Source organism: Drosophila pseudoobscura, chromosome 4 (assembly GCF_009870125.1).
Source record: "Drosophila pseudoobscura strain MV-25-SWS-2005 chromosome 4, UCI_Dpse_MV25, whole genome shotgun sequence".
Taxonomy (NCBI): Eukaryota; Metazoa; Arthropoda; class Insecta; order Diptera; family Drosophilidae; genus Drosophila; species Drosophila pseudoobscura.
Genome location: NC_046681.1, coordinates 2,011,293 through 2,035,510, shown reverse-complemented (window position 1 = coordinate 2,035,510; position 24,218 = coordinate 2,011,293). Strand labels below are relative to the sequence as shown.

The 24,218-nt window shown below is 42.2% G+C and overlaps 1 protein-coding gene and 1 long non-coding RNA gene across 3 annotated transcripts; both read right to left on the bottom strand.

The window, feature by feature from the left end:
- Positions 1–225: 225 nt before the first annotated feature.
- Positions 226–24,156, bottom strand: Cth (Cystathionine gamma-lyase). 2 transcript variants are annotated; one of them, XM_033379578.1, is made up of 6 exons: positions 23,896–24,154; positions 20,609–20,805; positions 19,218–19,308; positions 5,552–5,822; positions 5,164–5,491; positions 226–616 (listed from the first exon to the last, which is right to left on the bottom strand). In XM_033379578.1, the coding sequence occupies exons 1-6, from the start codon at positions 24,037–24,039 to the stop codon at positions 466–468; spliced, it is 1,182 nt and encodes a 393-aa protein (XP_033235469.1). In that variant the 5' UTR covers positions 24,040–24,154; the 3' UTR covers positions 226–465. The 2 variants fall into 2 exon arrangements, with proteins under 2 accessions (XP_033235469.1, XP_033235470.1); XM_033379579.1 differs by lacking the exons at positions 5,164–5,491; positions 5,552–5,822 and having other exon boundaries at positions 23,896–24,156.
- LOC117183941 (uncharacterized) lies at positions 17,534–18,427 on the bottom strand. Its single transcript, XR_004469079.1, has 2 exons — positions 18,200–18,427; positions 17,534–18,139 (listed from the first exon to the last, which is right to left on the bottom strand). It is a non-coding gene; the product is annotated as an uncharacterized lncRNA (long non-coding RNA).
- Positions 24,157–24,218: the final 62 nt, after the last annotated feature.

Genomic DNA, 24,218 nt, shown 5'->3' with positions numbered 1-24,218 from the left:
CATATGTTTTTGATTGCAAAGTCAAATCTTTCAAAGGCCGTTTTTTATTGTAGCATTTTGGTCCTCTTCGTGACGTTTCTTACTATTATATTACCTTTGCTTTAAGTACGGAGTATATCGAGTTACAATTCCAGCTGTTAGATTGCATTATACGCTTATATACAAACCACAATTTTATTAATATCATAATTTTATTTATATTCTTGGATTTAAAAGAACAGCAAGTAGAATCGATAGTCGATAGCCGGTAGGATAATTATTTATATATCAAATTTGCAACTTTAGTTTTAAATGCCGTGAACTAAGCAATATTTGTATGCTAGTGTTAAACAAATGACACAAAATGTTACATATCCCATTTGGTGCTACAGGATTGTTTATAGCTTCCGAGACTGAGCAACAATTAGAAATAGAAAAATATAGCGTTCTACTGTATATGTGCGAAGTAGTATTCATTTCTGCGAATTATATTTTTGAAGCAATTTCAAGTGCAAGACTCAAGTCATTTATCAAATCATCGGAATCCTCAAGACCAACCGAAAGCCGTATAAGCGCATCAGAGATTCCTAAGGATTTCCTGTCTTCAATTGGAACAGATGCATGCGTCATTATGGATCTAAGAAATGAATATATAGAGTAGGTACGAAATTATTCAAGATATTATTTTGGAGCGACGGTACAAATGAGAACCTGAAAGATGATTGTTATTGATTGTTGAAAATGTTTACGACTAAGTATAGGAGACTAAAACGACTGATTCTCAATTTCTCTCAGTTCACTATCTGAAACTACAGTTAGTTACGTTTATAAGACATATATTCAGGCAGGCTCCGTTGTTCCCTTATTTTTGCGGATTACGTTTTCAGCTAAAACGTTTCCTTTTCGTTTTAAGGTGCTCCAGTTTTCATATATTTTTGGATATGTTTCATCTTTAATCGTTTCTGGCTGACCTGGCTGCTGTGTAAAAATACAGCCTTTTATTTTTTCAATTGCTTGTTTTAAAGCAAAACGACGGCAGATCTAAGATCTAGACATCTTAGATGCAACACTTGAGTATCTAACATGTCTGACGAACTGTGAGTAACAGCATGCAAATTGAAAATTAAACTGCCCTAGGGGTTGCCCTGTATTTTTGTTTGTGCCCCACACCCCGAGGATACGGACGGTTGCGAGCGAGCCGTCACCTGCCGTAACTGTACACACCGGTGAGGGTGCAACTACACTTTTCCCGTGAAGGTGGCTGTTATATGCCGAAGGATGCATGGCCGAGAGGGTGCTCAAATATTAAAAACAAAAACACTGCAAGGGAGCTCGGTACTGTTTTTATAGTAGGATGGACAAGACCATTCCTCTACATCAACGCCTGGGAAACCAGGTCTAAGAAAGACGGGGAAGGAGACTCAGTCGGACCACCGTCTTCAAGAAGCAGCCTGAGCGAGGGGGGGCCCGAAAAGCCAATCGGGTCGTTCCAAGTCTGGTGGATCCAAGGGCGAATCGCGTACCGGTGTGGGTGCTAAGCAGAGCGTAATCGCGGCTGGTAAGCGCTCCGGGACCGAAGATCCCATGGGAGCCCCGGCGGGCTGCGTCTCTGTCGTGTTAGGATAGGAGACGAGCGGCCTTTTATCCTCGCCAACGAGGACCCCAAATACAGGTCGTCAACCGATGGAGTTGAGCAGAGTCTGGTGGCCACCTTAACCATGCCGCTTGATCAGCCAAGGCCCCCAATAAACAACAACGCTCAGCGGAGGACCCCGCTACTCAGACAGACCAAGCCCAGCAAGCCAAGCGGGTGAAAACCCACCTCAACAACCGATCGTTCGCTGAGGTGGCGAGAGGCAAGACCCTAATCGGCGTCCTGGACAGGGTCGCCGAGGACGGCCATGTCCCTCGGGGCAAGTGGCATCTAGTGGAAAACGAGCTTCAGGACCAGTTCCTACAAGAACTGGAGGAGAATGGCGGACCACCGCCAAAGTGTGAGGACGCAGGGTGGCATTAAGGCAAGGTGAAAGCCATCGCCTGCCAAGAAGCTCGCTCTGCGGCCCTCTACATGAAGGCGGTAGATGCCCTCGTGGAGGTCTACCCAGGGGCCAAGCTGGAGGCCGTGAAATGGGAAGATGGCCCCAGTCGACCGAAAGCCAGAGCATGGGTGACGACTAAGCCTGCAGATCCTGAGAAGATCCTCAGGTTACTGCAGGTCTACAACCCCCACCTTGCTACAGCCGATTGGAAGGTTGCCAAGGCAGAGGACATCCAGGGGCAGAGGCGCCAGATTATCCTCGTCCTAAGTGAGGAGTTGCTAGAGCCCCTCGCCAAAACGGACGGTGTGGTCGACTACGGGTACAAAAAGGTCACCATAACAACCTATAAGTCGGATCGCAAGGGCAGGCAAGCGGAGGTCGAGCCAGACCCGGAGCTGCCGAAGATCCCGAAAGAGGGGCCCTCGTGCGAGTAAGACAACCCGGCGTCGGATGCGGCGTCCATGATGTCGCACGACATCTTGGATGATTACACATTCGGTGAGAGCGACCTAGCCAGAGGTCTCAGCCACATCGTTGTCGGGGTGGAGCCGGAGTCCCCCGACAGCGATCTAGAAACTACAATGGTGGAGGTAAGCCTCAGGAATGTCATTGACGCTCCTGCAGATAAACCTTCACCATTGTAAGGCAGCATGCGCTGCTCTATTGCTTCACCTGGCCAAGGGTGGAGCCGACATAGTCCTCATTCAGGAGCCCTGGATCCTCGGAAACAGGGTCTCCGGTCTGAGGACTTTAGACTACAAGCAATACGTAGCTGAAACCGTAGGTAAAACTCGTACCTACATTCTTGCAAAAAGAGAGTTGCACTTATTTTTGCTCCCAAATTTCCACAATAAAAACCACACCGCAGTGAGCCTCAAAGGCCAGGAGCGCTCACTGAGGATCTGCTCCGCATACATGGGGCATGATCAGCCAGACACCCCTCCACACGCGCCTCTCCGGGCTTTAATCGCAGACTGTGCGGCCAAGGACATCAGCCTAGTTGTGGGGTGCGACGCCAACGCACATCAGAGCCAGTGGGGAAGCACTGACACAAACGAAACGGGTGAGTACCTTTTCAGTTACCTTCTGACCACTCAGATGGTCTTATTAAATCGGTACTCTGACTACCTCTGTAGTGTTCTCCATGAGTCCCCACTACAGCCAAGCAGCTATTAAAGTTTTACTATCAGTTTTACAGTCACATGAGCAATCCCGGGACACTGGCAGTTAGGCACTCACGCCTCTAGACTTGGGGGCGCTGGTTTTTTATCCCCCCTTCCAGGCTAACGCGTTAACCTAACCTAAGCTAAGCACAAGTTAAATTACCCTGATATAGGTGTCAAGTTTGTTTTAATGCAGCAATAAGTCATCTAGTTAATTCCTTTTGCAATTAAGTTTCTTTTTATACCCGATACTCAAAATGAGTATTGGGGTATATTAGATTTGTGGTAAAAGTGGATGTGTGTAACGTCCAGAAGGAATCGTTTCCGACCCCATAAAGTACATATATTCTTGATCAGCATCAATAGCCGAGTCGATTGAGCCATGTCTGTCTGTCCGTCCGTCTGTCCGTCCCCTTCAGCGCCTAGTGCTCAAAGACTATAAGAGCTAGAGCAACGATGTTTTGGATCCAGACTTCTGTGATATGTCACTGCTACAAAAATATTTCAAAACTTCGCCCCGCCCACTTCCGCCCCCACAAAGGACGAAAATCTGTGCCATCCACCATTTTAGAGATATGAGAAAACCAAAAACGCAGAATCGTAGAGAATGACCATATGTTATAGACTGCAGAATCTGAATTGGATCGTATAATTATTATAGCCAGAATCAAGAAACCAATTTTATTCTTTCTCGCTCTGTCTCTCTCTAACACACAGGTTTCATTGTCGGTTTTGCCAATTGTAAAATATGAGTTCAAGGATCTCAGAACCTATAAGAGCCAGAGCAACCAAATTTGGTATCCATACTCCTGTGATATCGGACCTTGACCGTTTCGTGTCCAAATTTCGCCACACCCCCTTCCGCCCCCGCAAAGGACGAAAATCTGGGGCATCCACAAATCTCAGAGACTATTAAGGCTAGAGTAACCAAATTTGGTATCCGCACTTCTTAGATCTCACTATAAAACGTATATCTCAGAATTTCGCACCTTTTGTCGTGTCGTTTAATATTAGCGGCGTCTGCCTGAGGAGAGACATACTGACTAAGCATCGGGTATAAATGTAGAGTTGCGGTGTCCGCAGAACTTACAACGTTCCCCCTCGTTTTTGTATAAGTCGTTTACTTTTCATTTGGTCAACGAAAATGTTTTCGTTTTGAAAACGAAGAAATCTTGGGGGTGTAAAACGCTTTCAAATTTATGTAATTTCAATCAGAAAACTTTTGTGAAAGTGTAAGACGGAGCCTGCCCGATATTATAAGACATAAGGCCGCTTTTCTAAAACCAAATATTCAGCCAGGCTGCGGTTTTACTTTTACAAAAAAATTTCAATTTAATCTCGAAATCACATAAGCTGGTGCTCCTGTTTTCACATTTTCAAAACAAAAACATTTTCCTCGACTTAATGAAAAGTGAACGGATTTCACAGCTGTTTCTCGCCACATTTGATTCATATATTTCAGTTTTTTCTTTTTATTTTAATAATATACGTTCAACAAATTCATTTTTGACCATGAGCAATTATAATTGTCAATATAGATGCTGTTACAGTCTTCAAACATTTTAAGTACACAGGTGATGCATTTAAGATGTCTTTATCTTCTTTAATGGCGGACTTTTTTTACATCCTATGCTTCAAAGCAAGCAATGGAAAAAATAAATCCAGGTGAGCCGTTTTTGTTTGCCAGAATCGATTAGAAAATGAAACATATCGATATGAAACATTTTTGGAAACGGGAGCATTTTGGTTGAAAGCGTAATCCGCCATAGTAAGTGAAAATTGGTGCCTGTCTGATTACATTATCTTAAAGTGAACCAAGCTTTTTATGCGCGGATACTAGCAGTAATTCTAAAAACGACCAATGAGATCTTCCAGATGAAAAGTGCATTACAAATGTTAATTGCGTTAATACCAGCTATGTTTTTTTACCTACCCTTTTAGGGTACAGTATTGGTAATTCGTACTTAGTACGTACTACTTACGGTAATTCGGCCAAGCTTTCGTATCCTCCGAGACTCTCAGCTAATGTAAAAAGCTTTAGAGCTTTTAAAAAGGCAGTAGAGTGCTTTAATTCTCCTTTTATATAAAAAGAGAACACTCCGCTATACCCGTAGGTCTGTTTAAGCGCGACTTGGTGCTGAGGGTGTGAAGGTAAAGCAGGATGCAGTACCTTATCTACAAACTCATGTGCTTCCAGAAATTTAGCTATTTTAATGGCGTTGTGTTGATGTTGCTTCATTCGGAGTGAAAGAGTTTTAAGACTACGATTTACTTGGTAGCAGTCGAATGGCGAGGGAACTATACCAACAGCTGAGAATAAGATTATATTATACGTATTACAAGCAATTTTTCTTTAAGTTGTGGACATACCATTTTGCAAAAACTTCAGACTGTCATAGAGATTATCACAATTCATGGTGATTCCACCCATTACCACATCAGTATGCCCATTCATGTATTTGGTAAGTGAATAACATACCAAATCAGCACCCAATTCAAGAGGCCTTTGGAAATATGATGTCAGAAACGTATTGTCCACGGCTAAAATTAAATCATCTCTGATGTCATGGCATATAGTTGCTATTTCTTTTATATCCGCAACTTTAATTAAAGGATTGGTCGGAGATTCAATCCATATCAGCTAAAAAAAAAATAAAAATAATAACGAAAGATCAAAATAGGTGAATGGAAAATCCAAAAAAATTTAAATAAAATAATAATAAAATAATATAGTTCTTAACGGACCCGATCATATAATTATTTAAAAGTCCAGAGCAACTGGCAATTGCGGACATTTCGTTACAGGATTTAATTTCCCTACAATTTTAAAATCCCTCAGAAAAAGAAAACTTGTAAAACCAGACCGAAATACCTTTCCAGGTTCCAGGTCTAATTTTTAATTTTGAACATCGTCAATTTTTGCATTCCTATCGTTTACCAATACTGCAATAAGCATATTGATAATTATGAGTCATAGTTTGGTTTAACTATTACATCTGCCCTCTTTCAAAGCTTACGCTCGTGTTAGCAAGCGCACAGCGTATTTCGCGCAGAGCATTTACGCTCTTTGCCAGATTTAAAAATTCCTGTAACACAATTGAACACACTAAGTTTAAGTTTCATGTTTGCAACGCATTTAACTGACAGGATAAATAAAATTATTCATTTATGTCAAACTGAAATGACAAAAAATTAGGCGAGTACTGATTACTTTGAACTGTAATTGTTTTGGGATCGGTTCCGAAAGTTAATCACTTTTTAGCTTTAGCTTACCATCTGGTAAATATTAAGCTTTCAAATGTAAAACTGATAAATTTACTTGCGGTATTTTTTTTTAGCCCAGGAAACGTCGAACAAAAACATTTTTTTGTGTGTTTTTATACCCGATATTATTATTATTAGCCTGATTTGGGTCCCGGGCCACCAGGACATCGAGGGCAACTGTATAGCGGACGAGCTGGCCAGATCTGGCACTACAATCCCCCTTCTCCAAGACAAGGAGGATATCTGTATGCCAGTGGCCACCTGTAAGCTTATTACAAAAGAGCAATACAAGCGAATAACAAACGATATGTGGCAAATAGTGCCACGAAGGCGCATAACTCGGCAAACATGGCTGACCATGGACAAGAAGCGCACCTCCGAGATCTGCAAGCTAAGCAGGAAAAGGTGCAGCGTAGTCATACGCTCCCTCACGGGACACTGGCTAATAGGCACCCACGCTAACAGGCTGGGGGCCCCACATAACGATTTTTGTCGCAGCTGTAGAGACGACGAAGAGGAGGAGACAGTGGAACACCTGTTCTTCTCCTGCCCAGCTCTCAGCAGAAGAAAGCACAGCACTTGGGCTCAGCCTTTCTACACGACATTTCAGAAATGTCCAAACTATGTCCCAGGAAGATAGCGAACTTTGTGAGAGCATCTGGATGGGATAATTGCATACAGGAACTCTCACAACGCAGGAAGGAATGATCCTATGCGGTATCACAACGGGCCGAAACCGGCCTAAGTGTGACGCGCTCCGAGAGAGCCGCCTCAACCTAAAGTAACCTATACCCGCACCGCTCACTTCCACACCGCTTACTTCCGCCCCCACAAAGGGCGAAATTCTGTGCCATCTACAATTTCAAAGATAAGAGAAAACAGAAAATACCGAATCGTAGAGGATGACTATATCTTCTAGAATGCAAAATCTGAACCAGATCGTATAATTATTATAGCCAGAATCAAGAAAACAATCTCACTCTCTCTCGCTCTGTCTCTCTCTAACACACAGGTTTTATGGTCGGCTTTGCCTATAGATCGCAGATACTATTAGAGCTAGAGCAACCAAATTTTTGATCCACACTTCTGTGATATCAGACCTTGACGAGTTAGTTTCAAAATTTCGCCACACCCCCTTGCGCCACCGCAAAGGACGAAAATCTGGGGCATCCACAAATCTCAACCAAACTCAGCCAAGGTGCTGTTGCAAAGGAAGAACCAAGCAGATGTGAAACAGATGATATAGGATGATTAACACAGACGTGGCGATATATGGACGATGAAATTCGAAATATCGTGTCGAAGATCGTATCCGTCAATTGGAAGTGATAATTAAGTGATGACTATGACGCTGTTAAGCGTATGGATATGGAGGTGACCACATACGGCAATTTCACAGCCTGAAGGAGGTTACAACGGTAGGCGTTTCTCCTGGCCAAGCCGATTTTCTGGTAAGATTCTAGACTAATGATTTTATCGTCGGTGTCAGGGATAAAGAAACGCGTTGCGCAATGGTTTTGATGCAAAGAAGGACGATCGAAGCAGCAGTCATTCAAACGCCGACTTCTGAAGCTTTGCTCTTAATAGGCCGTCCATCGCAGAAAGCGCATCTTGTACGGACTGCGGTGAATAATGGTAATCATCTGGAGCTTCATAGGGAGCAGAACTTATCTCCAGAGCAACTCAGGGACTCGAGATGTGTCAATCTCACTATCAGAGGCATAGTACATGGAAACGAATGTGTGTTGACTTTGGACACATGTGCTTCTCATTTAATAATTAGAACTGGCTTACTTAAAGGAAAGGTTGAGCCTCTACTTTGGATACGACTACAGCTTCAGCTACACAGAAGCTTGAAATTTCGAAAGCAAATTTAGAGCACAACTTTGCTGTAGCTGATCCCATGGACGACATCTTAATCGTAGTGGAATTTTTGATCCGTTATGGTTGTACATTCAATGAAAGAGTTCTGAGAAATAGCAATATGGAATTGCCCATAAGGGAAAACGGGTTTGTGAGCAAGATTTTCACATCGAACAAAAAAATGTCAAGAGAAAGACGCGGAGTCCAGACAGAAACTGATACAAGGATCGATAAGGTTAACATGCTGGACTTTGAAACCGAGATAGCCCAAGAGATAGTTCGAGCTTAAAGCTGAATAGAAAAGGTGTGAAAAAGCCAGTTTACGTCCAAAAGAAAGTGACAAAACATTACAATTTTCTCAGGAAAGAAAAACACTCCAAGTGTAAAAATATGAATATATTTTACATTTTTGGACCCCTAATTTGATGCCAAATTTTTAATGCTGTTCCATAGTGTAACCATCTGAAAGCTGTACAGAATCCGTTGAAATAAACTTAGTATTATTCTTGGAATTGTTTTTTTGTATAACTTTCTCTGAGGTGATGAACTTGTACGCTCGGAAATGTGGGTAGTCTACTTCCTACATTAACCAAACATTGGTACTGTGATTAGGCATCTTTTAATGAGTTCCCGCAAAAATGTCAGCCATATTATTATAGTTATCGAAATTATATTATCGTTGAAAAATCGATTAAACAATTCGATTTGAAAATGGGAAAAGTTGAATATTGTGCGGTCATAAGATATTTGATTTTTAAGGTATTACCTAGACAATTTAAAGCTGAGTTGGACGGTTACTATGGGGACTCTTCCCCGTCATTTGCAACTGTGAAGTTCTGGGCTGCTGAATTTAAGCGTGGACGTACGAGCTTAGAAGGACGTGTCTCGCCGGGGTGGCCAAAAACTGTGACCCGAAGATGTCAAAAGTCCGCGTTTGCAATATTTTGAACAAAAAATTGAACATGGGAAAGCTTTCGGCGTTTGCTCACTTTTGATCAAGATCGCAGTTCTCTTGGCAATGTTTACGCGAAATAAATCAGACTTTTGGTGCCGACTTTTATCTGTGCTTAAAGTTGCGCTTGGCCGACAGAAATTAATTGACTTGAGAAATGTATTAAATTAGGAGAATGTTATAAAAAAATATATACAAATTTCCTATAACAGCTATATGATTTAATGCACTTAATGCGCTGCGCGGCTGGCAAAAATCCTCTAGCTGAACCCTCCACGAAGGTGCCGGCGAGGATAATGCACTGTCGCTTGCCCTGCCCGGGGTAATGCAGTGTTTAGCTAAGGCTATGGTCCATCGTCTTCCCGATCTAAAGTCGGGGGAACTGAACCAAGGCCATGGCTAAAGGTGCCTGGCGGACAGGCATAAAACGCTAGGGGGTGGTCCCCCCGAAAAACATTAATCGGTATGGACCTTCGGGCCAAATATGGAGGCTGAAAAGGAGCGAACACGGGTTGGGATGTCGGTGGAAAGCGTGACTGCTACCACCGGCGGGCACAGGGAGGAGCAATCCTCTCTGCGTGTCGCCAGCGGTCACACCTCGGACACGGCGGGAGCAGGCCATGTCAGTTGTATTACTACTGCCACGACGCGATGCAGGGTGAGCCGCGCGGGTGCCGCTGTCGACACAGACTCGGACGCGGAGAGCGTGCTATCCATCAGCAAAACAGAAGAAACAAGAAACAAGAAAGCCTTCTCCGCTCCGAAACGTTCCAGGGAAGGGATGAAGGCAAAAGCTCAGTATATGGCGGCCCTCAAGTTACTGAGCCGGCTCCAGGGCAAGGCGGATATCTCCCAAGAGTAGAAGTCTAAGCTAGCTTGGGCTGAGCAACGGGTCCAGGAGGGTCACGAACACTACGCGCAGCTGCCCCAGATGAAGGCAGCAAACGGTGGATTCGCCAACAAGGTGGAGGAGATGTTGGCCACCAAGAGGCAACGCTCGATCGAGAGTGCTGCCAAAGACACTCCGGCGAGCAAGCGGCAACGCGGGACCAAGGCGGCCACCCCCACAGCCGAAGGCAAGAAAGCCGAGACAAAAAGCCACGAGCGAAGTGTCCAAGAGACATCTCATTGTGGCCTTGATCGACCGCAGCGACGAGAACGGGAAGATGAAGGCGGCGTAGTGGAAGTTAGTCCACGCGCAGCTCGTTGAATCACTGTCCACGCGAATGGAGGAGGACCCCAGCGCTCCCATGCTCACGTTTGATGGAGCGGGATGGCTGAACGGGGTCAAGATCCTCAATTTGCAACGACGACCCAACGCGGCAGTGGCCGGTGCAGAAGGTGCCCCTACTGGAAGCTCTGTGGGAGGGGTCAAGCTGGAGGTGGTAGACAGGGAGCTGATCCTGTCCATACCAAAGGCGAAGGTGCTCTTCCCCATTGCTACCCAGGGGGAACGAGCACTGAAGCTGCTGCAAAGGCCAAATCCGGACGTGCCAACGGCTGACTGGAAGGTGCTGTATGCGAGTAGCCCACTACTCAACGAGGGGGGCCAGCATGTTATCCTCGAGATCAGCAAGGAGACAGTAACTTCTGTCTTGTATCCTAAGTTCGAGAAGATGCCGTGGGGTGTAGGTAGCGTATACCTACGATTGAAAAAGCGCCATCCCGGGAACAAAGATGCGCACAGCCTCCAGGCAGACGAGGTCGAGACCATAGTGGAGGCCGCCCAGGGTCTTGCGCTGGACGACTCGGAGGAAGAGGAGGACGGTGACCTGACAATCATAGTCAACCCGTCGTGTGTTGTTGAGTTAGCCACCCATGACGCTAAGGGTGCTGCAGCTCAACCTCCATAAGAACAAAATAGCGTCGGCGGAGCTCCTCATTGCCATGGAGCAAGGGCCCGCCGACGTAGCTTTAGTGCAGGAGCCGTGGATTTCGTCAGGCAACTCAGTGGCCGGACTAAAGTCCTCAAATTACAACCTTCTCTACTCAACATCGGTAAGCAGGAACAGAACCGCCGTACTCGTATGGAAGGGATTCCATGCACATCTTATGTCTCATTACAGCATGGATGACCTGACGGTGGTGATGCTGGAGAGCGAGGAAAAGCGCCTAATGGCAGCTTCCTGCTACATGGCACACGACAGGCCCGCTCCACCGGAAGAACTTAGGAGTCTGGTGACGGAAGCCGGCTCCAGAAATCTCCAACTCCTCATTGGCGCAGTAGCCAACGCCCATCACAATGTGTGGTGAAGCCCCAACATCAACGATAGCGGTGAGTCACTCCTAGACTTTATCTTATCCACCAACTTAGACGTAGCAAACGTCGGGGAGGAACACACCTTCTTAGGTCCCACCTCGTCAAACGTGCTAGACCTAACTTTCGTCCCGGGAAAGAGTACTCTGGTATCTGACTGGAGAGTCCTCGAAAGACCATCCTTCTCAGACTATAAGTACATCCAGTTCAAGTGCGAATTCGAACACTCTTCGAAGATAACAATTTACAGAAACCCCCGGAACACCAAATGGGTAAAGTTTAAAAAGACAGTTGCTTCGAAGATCGCGAATCCGGGCTCAGTTAATTCTGCGGAGGATATAGAGAAATCCCTAAAGATCCTATCCAACGAGCTACTGAACGCCTACCACTCAGCGTGCAAACCTTCGAGAACGAAGAAGAGGTCCAAGCCACTCTGGTGGAACCGACATCTCTCTCTACAAAGGAACCACCTCAAGGAATTCTTTAAGATCTTTAAACAAGCGAACGAAGAGATTGTCAATGAGGAATATAAAATCCTACTTAGGAGCTACAAGAAGGAAATACGTAAGGCACAAAGGAACTCGTGGAGTTCCTGGACTTCTGCTCCAATATCGAGAAAGTGCACGAAACCGCTAGGCTCCGGAAGCTGCTTTCAAAGCAGCCCACAGTACAGAGCAAACTAAAACTAGATTACGGACAGTGGACAGAAGGCAGTAAAGAAGCCCTAACAGCACTAATGGAGGCGCACTTCCCTGGATGCACCAAGGTCACTGACGCCAAGGAGCATCAGGACCTGGAAACGGAGAAACAGCACCACCCAACAGGTATGTTAACCACTAAGAGAATCCACTGGGCTGGACTCCTTCGCGGCCATAAAAGCACCAGGACTGGACGGGATATTCCCAGCCTTGATGCAGTTGACCAAAGAGGTGATCACCCCATGGCTCTTCGCAGTATCCTCAGCATGCCCAAGTACGGGCTATACGAGGGTTGCTATTTATATTTCGGGAATAGGAAATAAGAACAACAATTTTTAAATGAAAATGGTTTTATTGTTTTTCAAAATAATCCCCCCGATGATCAATACACTTTTGCATTCGCTTGAACCATTGGTAATAGCAGTTTTTCCACTCCTCTTGAGACACCTCCAAAAACATGGTTTTTAAACTCTTCAACTGCTTTTTCGGCGCTCGTAAAACGTTGACCACGCAGTTTTTTTTTATGTTAGGGAATAAAAAAAGTCATTGGGTGCCAAGTCAGGACTGTAGGGAGGATCAGTCATCAATTCGACGTTTTGACTGCTTAAAAATTCACCTATTTGTCGAGATGTGTGCGAGCTCGCATTGTCATGATGGAGAATGATTCGTGCTCGGCAGTTGGTTTTGCGAATTTCTCCGAAGACCTCCGGCAAACAAATGGTCGTGTACCACTCAGAATTGACAGTCCTACGTTTCTCCAGCGGAACAGTGGTCACATGACCCATTCTCCCGAAGAAACAGGCGACCATTTGCTTCGAAGTGCTTCGTGCTCGAACAACTTTTGTGGGATTTTGCTCATCTTGAAACACCCACACGGTTGATTGCTGTTTAGTTTCCGGCTCATACGCATATATCCATGATTCATCACCTGTCACGATTTTATAAACATCTTTTGAAGCACCTCGGTCGAACTTTTTAAGCATTTCCTTACTCCAATCGACGCGAGCCTTTTTTTGAGCGATTGATAAGTTATGGGGTATCCAACGAGAGCAAACCTTTTTTACAACTAAGTGTTCATGTTAAATGGAATGTATTGAAATGGAACTAATGTGCAAGGATGCCTCTATATCACGATATGTCACATGTCGATCTTGCACTATCAGTTCACGCACACCATCGATGTTTTGTGGCACAACAACCGATTTTGGGCGACCTTCACGGAATTCGTCAGCGACTGAACTACGACCACTATTAAACTATGCAAACCAGCGATAAACTGTCGTTTTTGATGGTGCTTTCTCGGCATATAAAGAACTAAGTTCATCAACACATTCTTGTTGGGATAATCCACGTCGAAAGTTGTGAAAAATAATCCAACGAAAACCCTCTCGGGAAATTTCCATGTTTTTGCCAAATTGATTTTTTTAACTGATCGTGAACAAAACAAAAACCAATTGTACATAAAAACGTTGTACGTACATATATACTAAAAAATGACTAAGTTTATTATGGCGTTGCCAGACATTACGTATTGGCTTTAGTATTGCCCATTCCCGAAATATAAATAGCAACCTTCGTATCCCTATCCAATGGAGAACCTCGATAGTTGTCTTCCTCCCAAAGGCAGGAAATTGCAGCCATGTGAGTCCCAAGGATTACAGACCGATAAGCCTTACCTCCTTTATACTAAAAACACTAGAAAAGTTGTTGGATTACACATCAGGAATGAGGTAGGGCGACGGATGTCAACACACCTACAACAAAGGGAAATCAGTGGAGACGGCACTACATTCGCACTGGCGGCATTTGTTGACATCTCCGGAGCATTTAAGAACGTGGCCACAACCGCAATAACAAGTCGCCTAGAAGCGAATAACATACACCCAGCAATCAACGTTTGGATCAAAAACCTCCTAAGTTGTAGACGGGTGCAATCGGAGTGGGGCATGGGCCATGGGCCATGGTTAAGACGGCACACAGAGGCAGACCTCAGGGTGGAGTCCTGTCGCCACTACTGTGGAATATGGTGGTCGACGACCTCATCAAGACATTTGAAAGTAAGGCCCCAAAGATAACAGCCTATGCAGATGATATAAGCATTCTTATCACGGGTGTATGTCCATCGACCCTCAGATCCTTAAGGAACGTACACTCAGGGAGATACGTGAGTGGGCGGAAGAGATAGGGCTCAGTATCAACGCGGACAAGACGGACCTCATCCTCTTTACCAAGAGGTACAAGGTACCGATATGGAACCCCAAAAAATTGACCAAACTAGGCTGACTCCAAAAACACATGTGAAATACCTAAGCACAGTACTGGACAGAAAGCTAGCATGGAGACCCAATGTAGTGAAAAGGGTGAAGATGGCCACCATTGCGCTTTATGCATCCAAGAAGGTGCTCAGCAGCACATGGCGCCTGTCACCTGCTCTAATGCACTGGATCTACATCTCGGTGGTGCGACCAACTCTGCTGTATGTAGTGTGGTGGCAAGCTACTGAAAAGAAGACATACCATAAGCTTATGGAAAAGACTCAGCGACAGGCTCTGCTCTGTATTACAGGGGCGCTGAGGTCAACCCCAACAAAAGCACTCGAAACTGTACTCGGAATCGACCCCCTGGACATTCACGCTCGCCTGATTGCGGGAAAGGCAGCACAGCGCCTTATCGCTTTAGGAAATATGTCATCACAATGATACGGGCACAGTTTAATTGGCAGGGACATGACCAGATGATCCCCCAAACTTTCCCCGACATCAAAACTATCTTATCTCTGAGACCCGAAGACTGAAAAAAGGGAAGGGACCATTGTTAAGCACCTCAACATACACTACTGGCCAAAATAATAAGTACACGCTTATGAGCTTTCTTTCGTGTCCTATAAAACTTTTCTAAAAAATCAAATTTACTTTTAGTTTGCTAACCTACAATAGACTATAAAAATGTTTATCATAAGCATTTTTCATTTCAAATATATATTTTATGACCGATTAAACCTTAAAAACATAATCAAGGGCTGGCAAAAATAATAAGTACAGCAATTCTCTACAGCGAAAAACTAAAAGCGTATCAAAATTTGTCCACTTTTTTCTTATAATTTATTATCTTTTACTAGTATCCTATATAGCCACACTTATTTTTGATGACTTCGGCCATTCTTCTTGGCATACTAGCAAAAAGTTTGCGGCAAGTCTCCACTGGAATCTCATACCACGTTTTTTGCACAAATTCTCCAAAATTATTTTTCTTTTCGAAAACGATTTTTACCAATTCGACGTTTCAAGTTACGCCAAAGGTTTTCAAATCAGTTTAAGTCAGGAGACTGACTTAGCCAAGCCATAACGCTTACCTTTTTTCCCGTAAACCAAGCCTTGACCACCTTTGAGGTGTGCTTTGGGTCATTTTCCGGTAGAAAAACCCATCTCAAGCGCATGTTTTCCTCAGCATAAGGTTGTACAATGTCAATATGTTTTTATACCCGAATCGGATCACATGATCAGTTATGCGATGTATCGGCTCAACGCCATGCCAAGAAAAATAGCATTAGATACCTATACTTCGGCCTCCGTTCTTTGTGTACCGGAAGTCGAATTCTTTGCCTTTGGGTCGTTGTATACATCTTCTGGAGTCATTATCAAAAATATTTAACTTTTAAGACTCATCTGAACCAGACCATGCCAAATGATTATCAACGACTTTTTGCCTCATCTTCAAATTTTTTACTCGGAGTAAGTCGAAGTCTCCGACGAACCATCAGACCTGATTTTTCTTTCCCACTTTGAGCGTATTTAGCCTTGGAAGACATGAACTGATCCTTTTTTGCAAGACTAATGATGCGGGTGTCCGTTGTTTGTAAAGATTTCTTCTTCCATCCTCGATTTTCAATAAGCACTTTAGATTTTAAAGTATTCTGAAGCAAAAATACCGATCGTCCAAGACTTATAGAAAACTTCTTTTCTTCAGCAGTACGGCCTAACTAAAGAATTTTTTTTAACTCTCATGTAAATAATAAATATGAAAGAACTCAATAAAAACCAACAATCCTGTGACCAAATCCTTATCAAATCCTTTAAAATTTATAAATAACACCAGTGTACTTATTTTTTTGGCCAGACCAAAAATGCCCATTCAGCATAAATTTATGCATAGAATTTTATAAAGATGGTTCCCCACTTTATTTTTTGATTTAAATATTTGGCAAGACTGTAACCTTTCCAAATATAAACAATTGGCATCCATACATTTACGAAAAAATCCGAGCTATTCCATAACAAACTAGCTCGACACCGATATACTCATTTTTTTTGGCCATTAGTGTATATACAGACGGCTCCAAGATGGACGGAGGAGTAGGAGCGGGCTTATTCTGCACAGACCCTGAGATAAGGCTGTCGTATAAGCTACCGGACCGATGCAGCATATTTCAGGCGAAAGTTTTCGCCATGCGGAAAGCAGCAGAGGTCGCTCAGCTTATAGAGCGAGCACACGACGGGGTCAATCTATTCGTCGACAGTCAAGCGGCAATCAGATCCATGCAGGCGTCCGTGGTCAGTTCCAGAAGTGTCTTGGCGAGCAAAGAGGCACTAGATACCCTAAGCACGACAAAGTCAGTGGGGATCTATTGGGTTCCCAGCCACCAGGGCATCGAAGGAAACGAGGCGGCGGACGTACTAGCTAAGGAAGGCGTCGGGCTGCAGAATAAGAGAACCGAGAACGTGCCTGTCTCCCTTAGAACGCTGCAAAGCGATCTAGAGAAGCAGGCTAGATCACAAACCGAAAGCAGGTGGAGGAGTACCACCACCTGCAGAACCTCGAAACTTATGTGCAAGGAACGCAATGAAAAACTTAGCCACTACCTACTGCACCTACCACGAAAGGACTGCAGATTGTTAGTGGGAATACTAACAGGTCATTGCCTGGCAGCTGCACATGCAGCAAAGCTTGGCATCACCAACAGAGACAGTTGTAGGAGATGCGATGACCCTGGGGCTATCGAAACCCTGGAACATCTCATCTGCAACTGTCCGGCTCTCTCAAGGGCTAGGAGGAGATACCTGGGCGCGCCAGTGCTGGCATTACTGGTCGATGCCTCCAAAAGGACGCCACAGTAACTGCTCGCCTATGCTAAAAACACCTCGATTCTCGGGGACTTTTACAACCACCTCAACACTCCCGCGATGGTTCATACCACATCTGGGTGTTACTCCAGATAAAGTTTTGGCAAATAGCAACATAATTGCATATTCAGTATAGACAGTATCCAGTCTAATATTTAAATACCAATTTTGGTTAGACTGAATTTACTGCCAGGTGCGTTAAAATTTAGCTGTTAATTTGTTTTTATTGCGTAAAGGACACACAAAAAAAAGTATGTGAGTATACTGTGTAAAATGGCTATGAATTATTTTAAATTTTTCTTAAACAGTAATAGATGCTTGTTTGGTTTGACTATGCAGTTCTTATCTCTTATTGTTGTGCTCAGTTATTACAAATTTTCGTGTTCTTTAAACCACATTTGTGGTACCATCAGAGATCAAAGTCGCGCTCTACGTTGAAAACATATATGTGCAAAATCAAGGCAGAACTCGGGTTGACAATCCCCAGGCAACGTGTGAGCCCATTTTTGAACGAAAATTGTAACCTCACATATCAAAAGAAAGTGGGCAAACACCGCTTAACCAAACGTCATAATGATGTCCTTTTGAAAAACACAAGTTCTGGCACCACGAATTATAAAATTGAATTTTTAGTGATGAAAAAATTGATTTTAGACAATTCAGATGTCTATCATATATATATTGGAGAGACCCGCGTCATCCACGGGCAACTTGCTACAAGCCAAACCATGGTGATGGATCGCTTATGATATGGGCTGCCTTTAGTGCTAAAGTCTTCAATATGTTCAATATCCAGTACAAAACCTTAAAAGAATTAAAAAGCGATCGTTGCAGAATGGAATAGGATAGAGTTATTAACTTTACAAAACTTGGCAGGCTCAATGCACAGTAGACTAAATAAACTTCAGGACCATAAGTTCAACTGCATTAATTATTAAGAGAGTTCATTTCCCAAAAACTTGCTCTTAGGAAATTTTTTTCCATACAAAATATATTTTGCTGTTATAGCCATTTTCTATGTCAAACATATAAAACTATTTTTATACCCGATACTCAAAATGAGTATTGGGGTATATTAGATTTGTGGTGAAAGTGGATGTGTGTAAGTCCAGAAGGAATCGTTTCCGACCCCATAAAGTATATATATTCTTGATCAGCATCAATAGCCGAGTCGGTTGAGCCATGTCTGTCTGTCTGTCTGTCCGTCTGTCCGTCTGTCCGTCCGTCTGTCTGTCCGTCCCCTTCAACGCCTAGTGCTCAAAGACTATAAGAGCTAGAGCAACGATGTTTTGGATCCAGACTTCTGTGATATGTCACTGCTACAAAAATATTTCAAAACTTCGCCCCGCCCACTTCCGCCCCCACAAAGGACGAAAATCTGTGGCATCCACAATTTTGAAGATACGAGAAAACTAAAAACGCAGAATCATAGATAATGATCATATCTATCAGGTTGCTGAATCTGGATCAGATCAGATTATTTTTATAGCCAAAGGGAACCAATCAATTTGCACTGGCTACGCAGCGCCCGACGTCACGCTCAGACTGATTTTCTGTCTCTCTCACACGCACTCTTTGTCGTGTCGTTTAATATTAGCGGCGTCTGCCGGAGGAGAGCCATACTGACTTAGTATCGGGTATAACTGTAGAGTTGCGGTGTCCGTAACAACTCACAACGTTCCCCCTCGTTTTTTTTGTTATTAAAACAATTGATATTGAATTTGTTTATGCCTTTTTGTTTTGTACTTATTAACAGATAACAAAATAAAAATAAAAAATAAATCAAGAAAATACGCGTTGAAAAAAGACGTCATTCAAAGCAGTGCACATATAGCCATTTTACTAAAGTATATCCTAACATCATAGCAGTGAATATACATACCTTTGTAACAGGTTGAATTGCAGCTTTAACACTTTCCAAGTTTGTTGGATCCACAAAAGTAGCAGATATTCCCAAGCGTGAGGCTACGTGTCTGAAACATATTGCCTATTTAATGACTTCAGTTATTTATTCTGATTATAAGATGTTCATTGCTGCTCATTTATGGTGTAATAATTGGAAGGGTTTTTTTTACGCGCGTCAAATGGGTCGCGCAGCCGCTGCAATTTTATTTATTTTATCTGGCTATAATAATGGTCAGTTTCCGTAGATATATTCTTGATCATTAATAGCCGAGTCGTTATAGCTTGTGGTTTGACGACTAGTTCTCAGGGACTATACGAGCTAGAGCAACCAAATTTGGTATCCACAGTCCTGTGATATTGCACTGTTACAAGTGTATTTCAAAATTTCGCCCCGTCCCATCCTGCACCCACAAAGGAAAAAAATGTGTGCCATCCACGGTTTTGAAGATACGAAAAACTCAACAGTACTATAGAGAATCTTTCAGACTTCCGAACCTGGATCAAATCGGATTATTGTTATAGCCAAAAGCAACAAATCAATTTGCAGTGGCTACGCAACGCCGTCTACGTGCTTACTTATTTTCTGTCCCTCTCTCAGAGACTTTTCGTCGTGCGCCCTCTGGCGGAGAGGAGCCTGATTGAGTATTGGGTATGAATGTAGAGTCGCGGCCGTAGCAGCGACTCACAACGCTCCCCTTCGTTTTTAATTCCTGTTTTGAAAGACATCAACATTTTGATGTGGTCAAAATAATAGTAGGAATACAGAAAGTTTTTTAAATTATGAAATCAACTACATTTTTTGCATGGTTTTTAGTGTTAAATTATACTTGAATGGTTTATTTAACAGTCTTAAGCTTTTATAGCTTTTGTTTTTTTTTGTTATTTGGTGTCGCTTGGAGCATGGCGCGAAATAATTAAAATGTTCACTTCAGAAGGAAAGTAATTAGTCGAGGTGGTTGTTTAGTAAAACCTGCAATCGGCGAAGTTAGAGTTAAAATTTTTTTTTTTTTTTCGTAGATCTTGAATTTCCCCCAAAATAGAATTGCAAAACTGTAAAATACGGTGGATACTCAATAATGGGTTGAGCGAGATATTTTTACTACGCAATTTGTCCAGTATATTGACCGAAATGAGCTACCTTATGCCTCAAAGAACATGCATTTGTTTTGAGGGGTCCCCTGGGTCTAAAAATTTGGAGGAATTACCTTAGTTGTTTTCAGTTATTATAATCTGTAATTAGCTAAACTACTATAAAAATTAAAAATTTTTGTGAATGTGCCTTCAAGTCTTGTTATAAAGGGAAAACTAAAAAACTTGTCTGGGCACTACTATTATTTTGACCGCAGCTATATGTAAATGTAATGTTACCTCACAAGTCGATTTGTTCCACCATACACATCATCGCCCACAATTATGTGATCTCCACTCTTCAGCATTGTTAGCACTGCAGTTGTCGCTCCAAGTCCAGAAGAAAATGTTAGACCATACTTTGCATTGTCAAGCGCAGCCAAACAGGTTTCCAAAACGTTCCTTGTGGGATTACCACTCCTCGAATACTCATATCCCTAAAAATGGATTTAATATATACATTTTTAGATATCGTAAAAGACTTAAGGTGTTTTTAAAGTTAGGTTGTATTTGGATATGTAGGCCAAGGGCTTGGTGGCGGTTTCTTAGAAGTCCAAGATGTCTTAAACCGTTTCTATTCTTTCTTGCATCTACGACAGTACGTTTTCCTGTGCCCATTATCGTGTCCATTCGGTCGATAAAACAGTTCCCTCTTTAGTTTGCTGCTTTTCACCTGATTTTTCTAAAGCGTTGAAAGTAATATTTTTGGAGGATCGGTGTTTAAAGGTCATGATATAAATCTACATAGTTATGTGTGCCTATCTTTGTTATATGCAAAAGAATGGCTAAATTAATAGACGGACAAACAGAAATGGCAATATACGAATATACTTTATTGGGTCGGACATCTGCAAGAAACTAATAATTCCTTTAATCTTTAAGTACCGGGAATAAAAATGAGTATCAAAATTATTGTTTATCAACTAATATTTCGTTTTTAACCTGTGGGTTAAATGAACAACAAAATTTACAGGTTATCTTGCGGTCAATATTAACACAATAACAAGGCTAGACGAAGCGTTCGAAAATATTCGAATTACACTAGTCAGCAGCCGAAAAAATGTACACTTTTTCTAACAAATTCTAAAAAAAATTGTATTTGATTTTTTTAACGTTTTTACAGAGATAACCTTGCATTTTTGTATATGTTACCCAAGCTTAAATAAAATTCCAATGCTGAAAAGCTGATGAATACAGCTATCAATTGACCCTTTGCAGCTTAAGCTTTCCGTATTATACAATGAAATTATATTTATACCCGATACTCAAAATGAGTATAGGGGTATATTCGATTTGTGGTAAAGACAAGTTTGTTTCAAAATTTTTGCACGCCTCTTTTGCCCCCGTAAAGGACGAAAATGTGTGGTATCCACAATTTTATAGATACGAAAACACAAGAGAGAATGTCCATTTCTACCTGTCTGCTGATTCTGAATCAGATCAGATTATTATTATAGTCAGAAGATACAAATTAAATTTCAGTGGCTACCACAGCGTAGAAACGCGCTTACTCATTCTCTTTCTTTTCTCTCTCTCTCTGTCTGTCTCTCGAGCTCCCCCAGCGGAGGGAAGCGCAGACTGCCGTAAATCTCTTCACGTCGTAGTTCATCAATTTGCTACATGTATCTGTATCTGGCTTATATGGGTCCCGGGGCATCAGGACATTGAGGACAACTGTACAGCAGACGAGATGGCCCGATTTGGCACTATAATCCCCCTTCTCCAATGCAAGGATAATATTGGCCAATGGCCAATGGCCAATGGCCACCTGTAGGCTTATCATAAAAAAGCAATTAAAGCGGCTAATAGACAATATGTGGATATTAGTGCTACGATGTCAAATAACTCGAAAAATGCGCAACGATTTTTGCACTCCCTCACAGGACATTGGCTATCAGGCACCAACGCAAAAATGCTGGGGTGGAATAAAATGAAAAAAAATGTATTTTTATGAACATTTTGTTCAATATCCTATGTTTGCCAAAAACACCCAATTAGTGACGATGTATGTATACAATGGGGCGAAACCTGCCCAAGTGTTTCAAAAAATTAAAAATAAAAACCAAAAAACTCCCATATACTCACTTCTTATTAAAATTAATGTAAATAATAATATTAACATTTTGTGCATAGACCCATATTAGATATTACTTTTTTAATACGGTTTGGAATGCTTTTTATCAAATTCCTAAAAATATGATTGCATTCCGCATCTACACGTCCTCAGAGATCGCCTCGGGTAAAAATTCGCTGATGTGTACTGCCCAAGCCGTCGTTTCACGATTGACCGTAGGTTTTCAATCGTATTAAGTTCGGTTTGAGTTCTTTGAGATGGGATGCGATTTTTAATTAACCAGCCATTCTCGAAAAATTGTCGCAATTTGCTTCGGATTCCTGTCTTTTTAAAAAGTTATTTAAATTCGGGATAGATACATTTCTCCGGAAAATTAAGAAGTTAGGCTTGCAGAAGTTTTAAATAGTCCTCTCTGAACAGAATACCCTCAATTTTTTGTAGAGGACTAACGTGCTACCATGCAAAGCAACTTCAATCATAGTAATATGAAATATTGAAATAATTTGGCTGCTCCCTACTGTATGTATACATTTTCTCAGGTCCCCGCCAGCGGGCGCACACTGTACCACCAGCGCACCAGTAAGAGTTTGTGAAAGAGAGGGAATGAGTAAGCTCGTGGGGGCAGAAGGGGTTTTGGAAACGGTTGAAACGAACTGGATTCAGTGTGACTAGGCGTCAAACAAGACGGACCGACGGCCATACGGATAGACAGAATCGGTTATTGATGCTAATCAGGAATACATATACAATGTACATATGTACTTTATAGGGTCGGAAACGCATCCTTCTGGACGTTGCACACATCCTTTTTCCGCACAAATCGAATATACCTACATGCATATCATGTACATATCATTTTTTTAGAGTGCTAAACGCAGCGGCCAATGATGTATGTAAATATCAGTAAACACTTAATTATACCTATGGATATGCATGTAGCCTGTCGAGTTCGAATACATATGTACTTATGTATGTACAAACATATGTGTCTACAGAAACAACATAAATATGTATATGTACATATGTACCTACACAATTTACACATTTAATACGTCGATTCTTATACAAACTTCGACTTTTATTTCGACCGATCGGGATCGTAACAATTTACATATGTACATACATATGTAGGTATTTATGTACATACATATGTACGGCAATATCTATTCCAACACATTGGAACACTTTTATTGAAATGTAATATGTATACATATGTATGTAAATAATTGCAATTCATAAGGATCTTTAACTTTTTCTGTTTACCAATAAAACATTTCACATATTCGTGTGCCATTTGGACATACATACATATGTACATAAATATATATGTACATACATATGTATATATGTAAGTATAAACATACAGAATACCTGTTCATATTAATGTGCATGATAATTCATGCTTATTTATTGGAAAATTAACATGGTAATAAAAGTAATCACATTTCCTTACCCTGTGTTCCCCCGGCGCATCTTGTTTAAAAGTAGTACTTAATGATATTGGGGGTATTACGCAAGCGCTTTTCCATTGTTCAGGACTCTGTCCTGCGTGAATGGCTTTTGTATCAAAACCATTTGGCTGAATTTTGAAACTCATAATAGCTGACTGAGAGGCAAGAGACACGTTAGTTGATGCTTATAGAAGTGATTTTACTTAAATGAACAAGATCATCGAAAAAAGTCACGTGGCGTTTTGAATTCTATATTGAATTGTTCCCAATTTCAATTACTTTAGAAATTGTATTTCGTTAAAATTCTAAAAAACTATCGATTTGT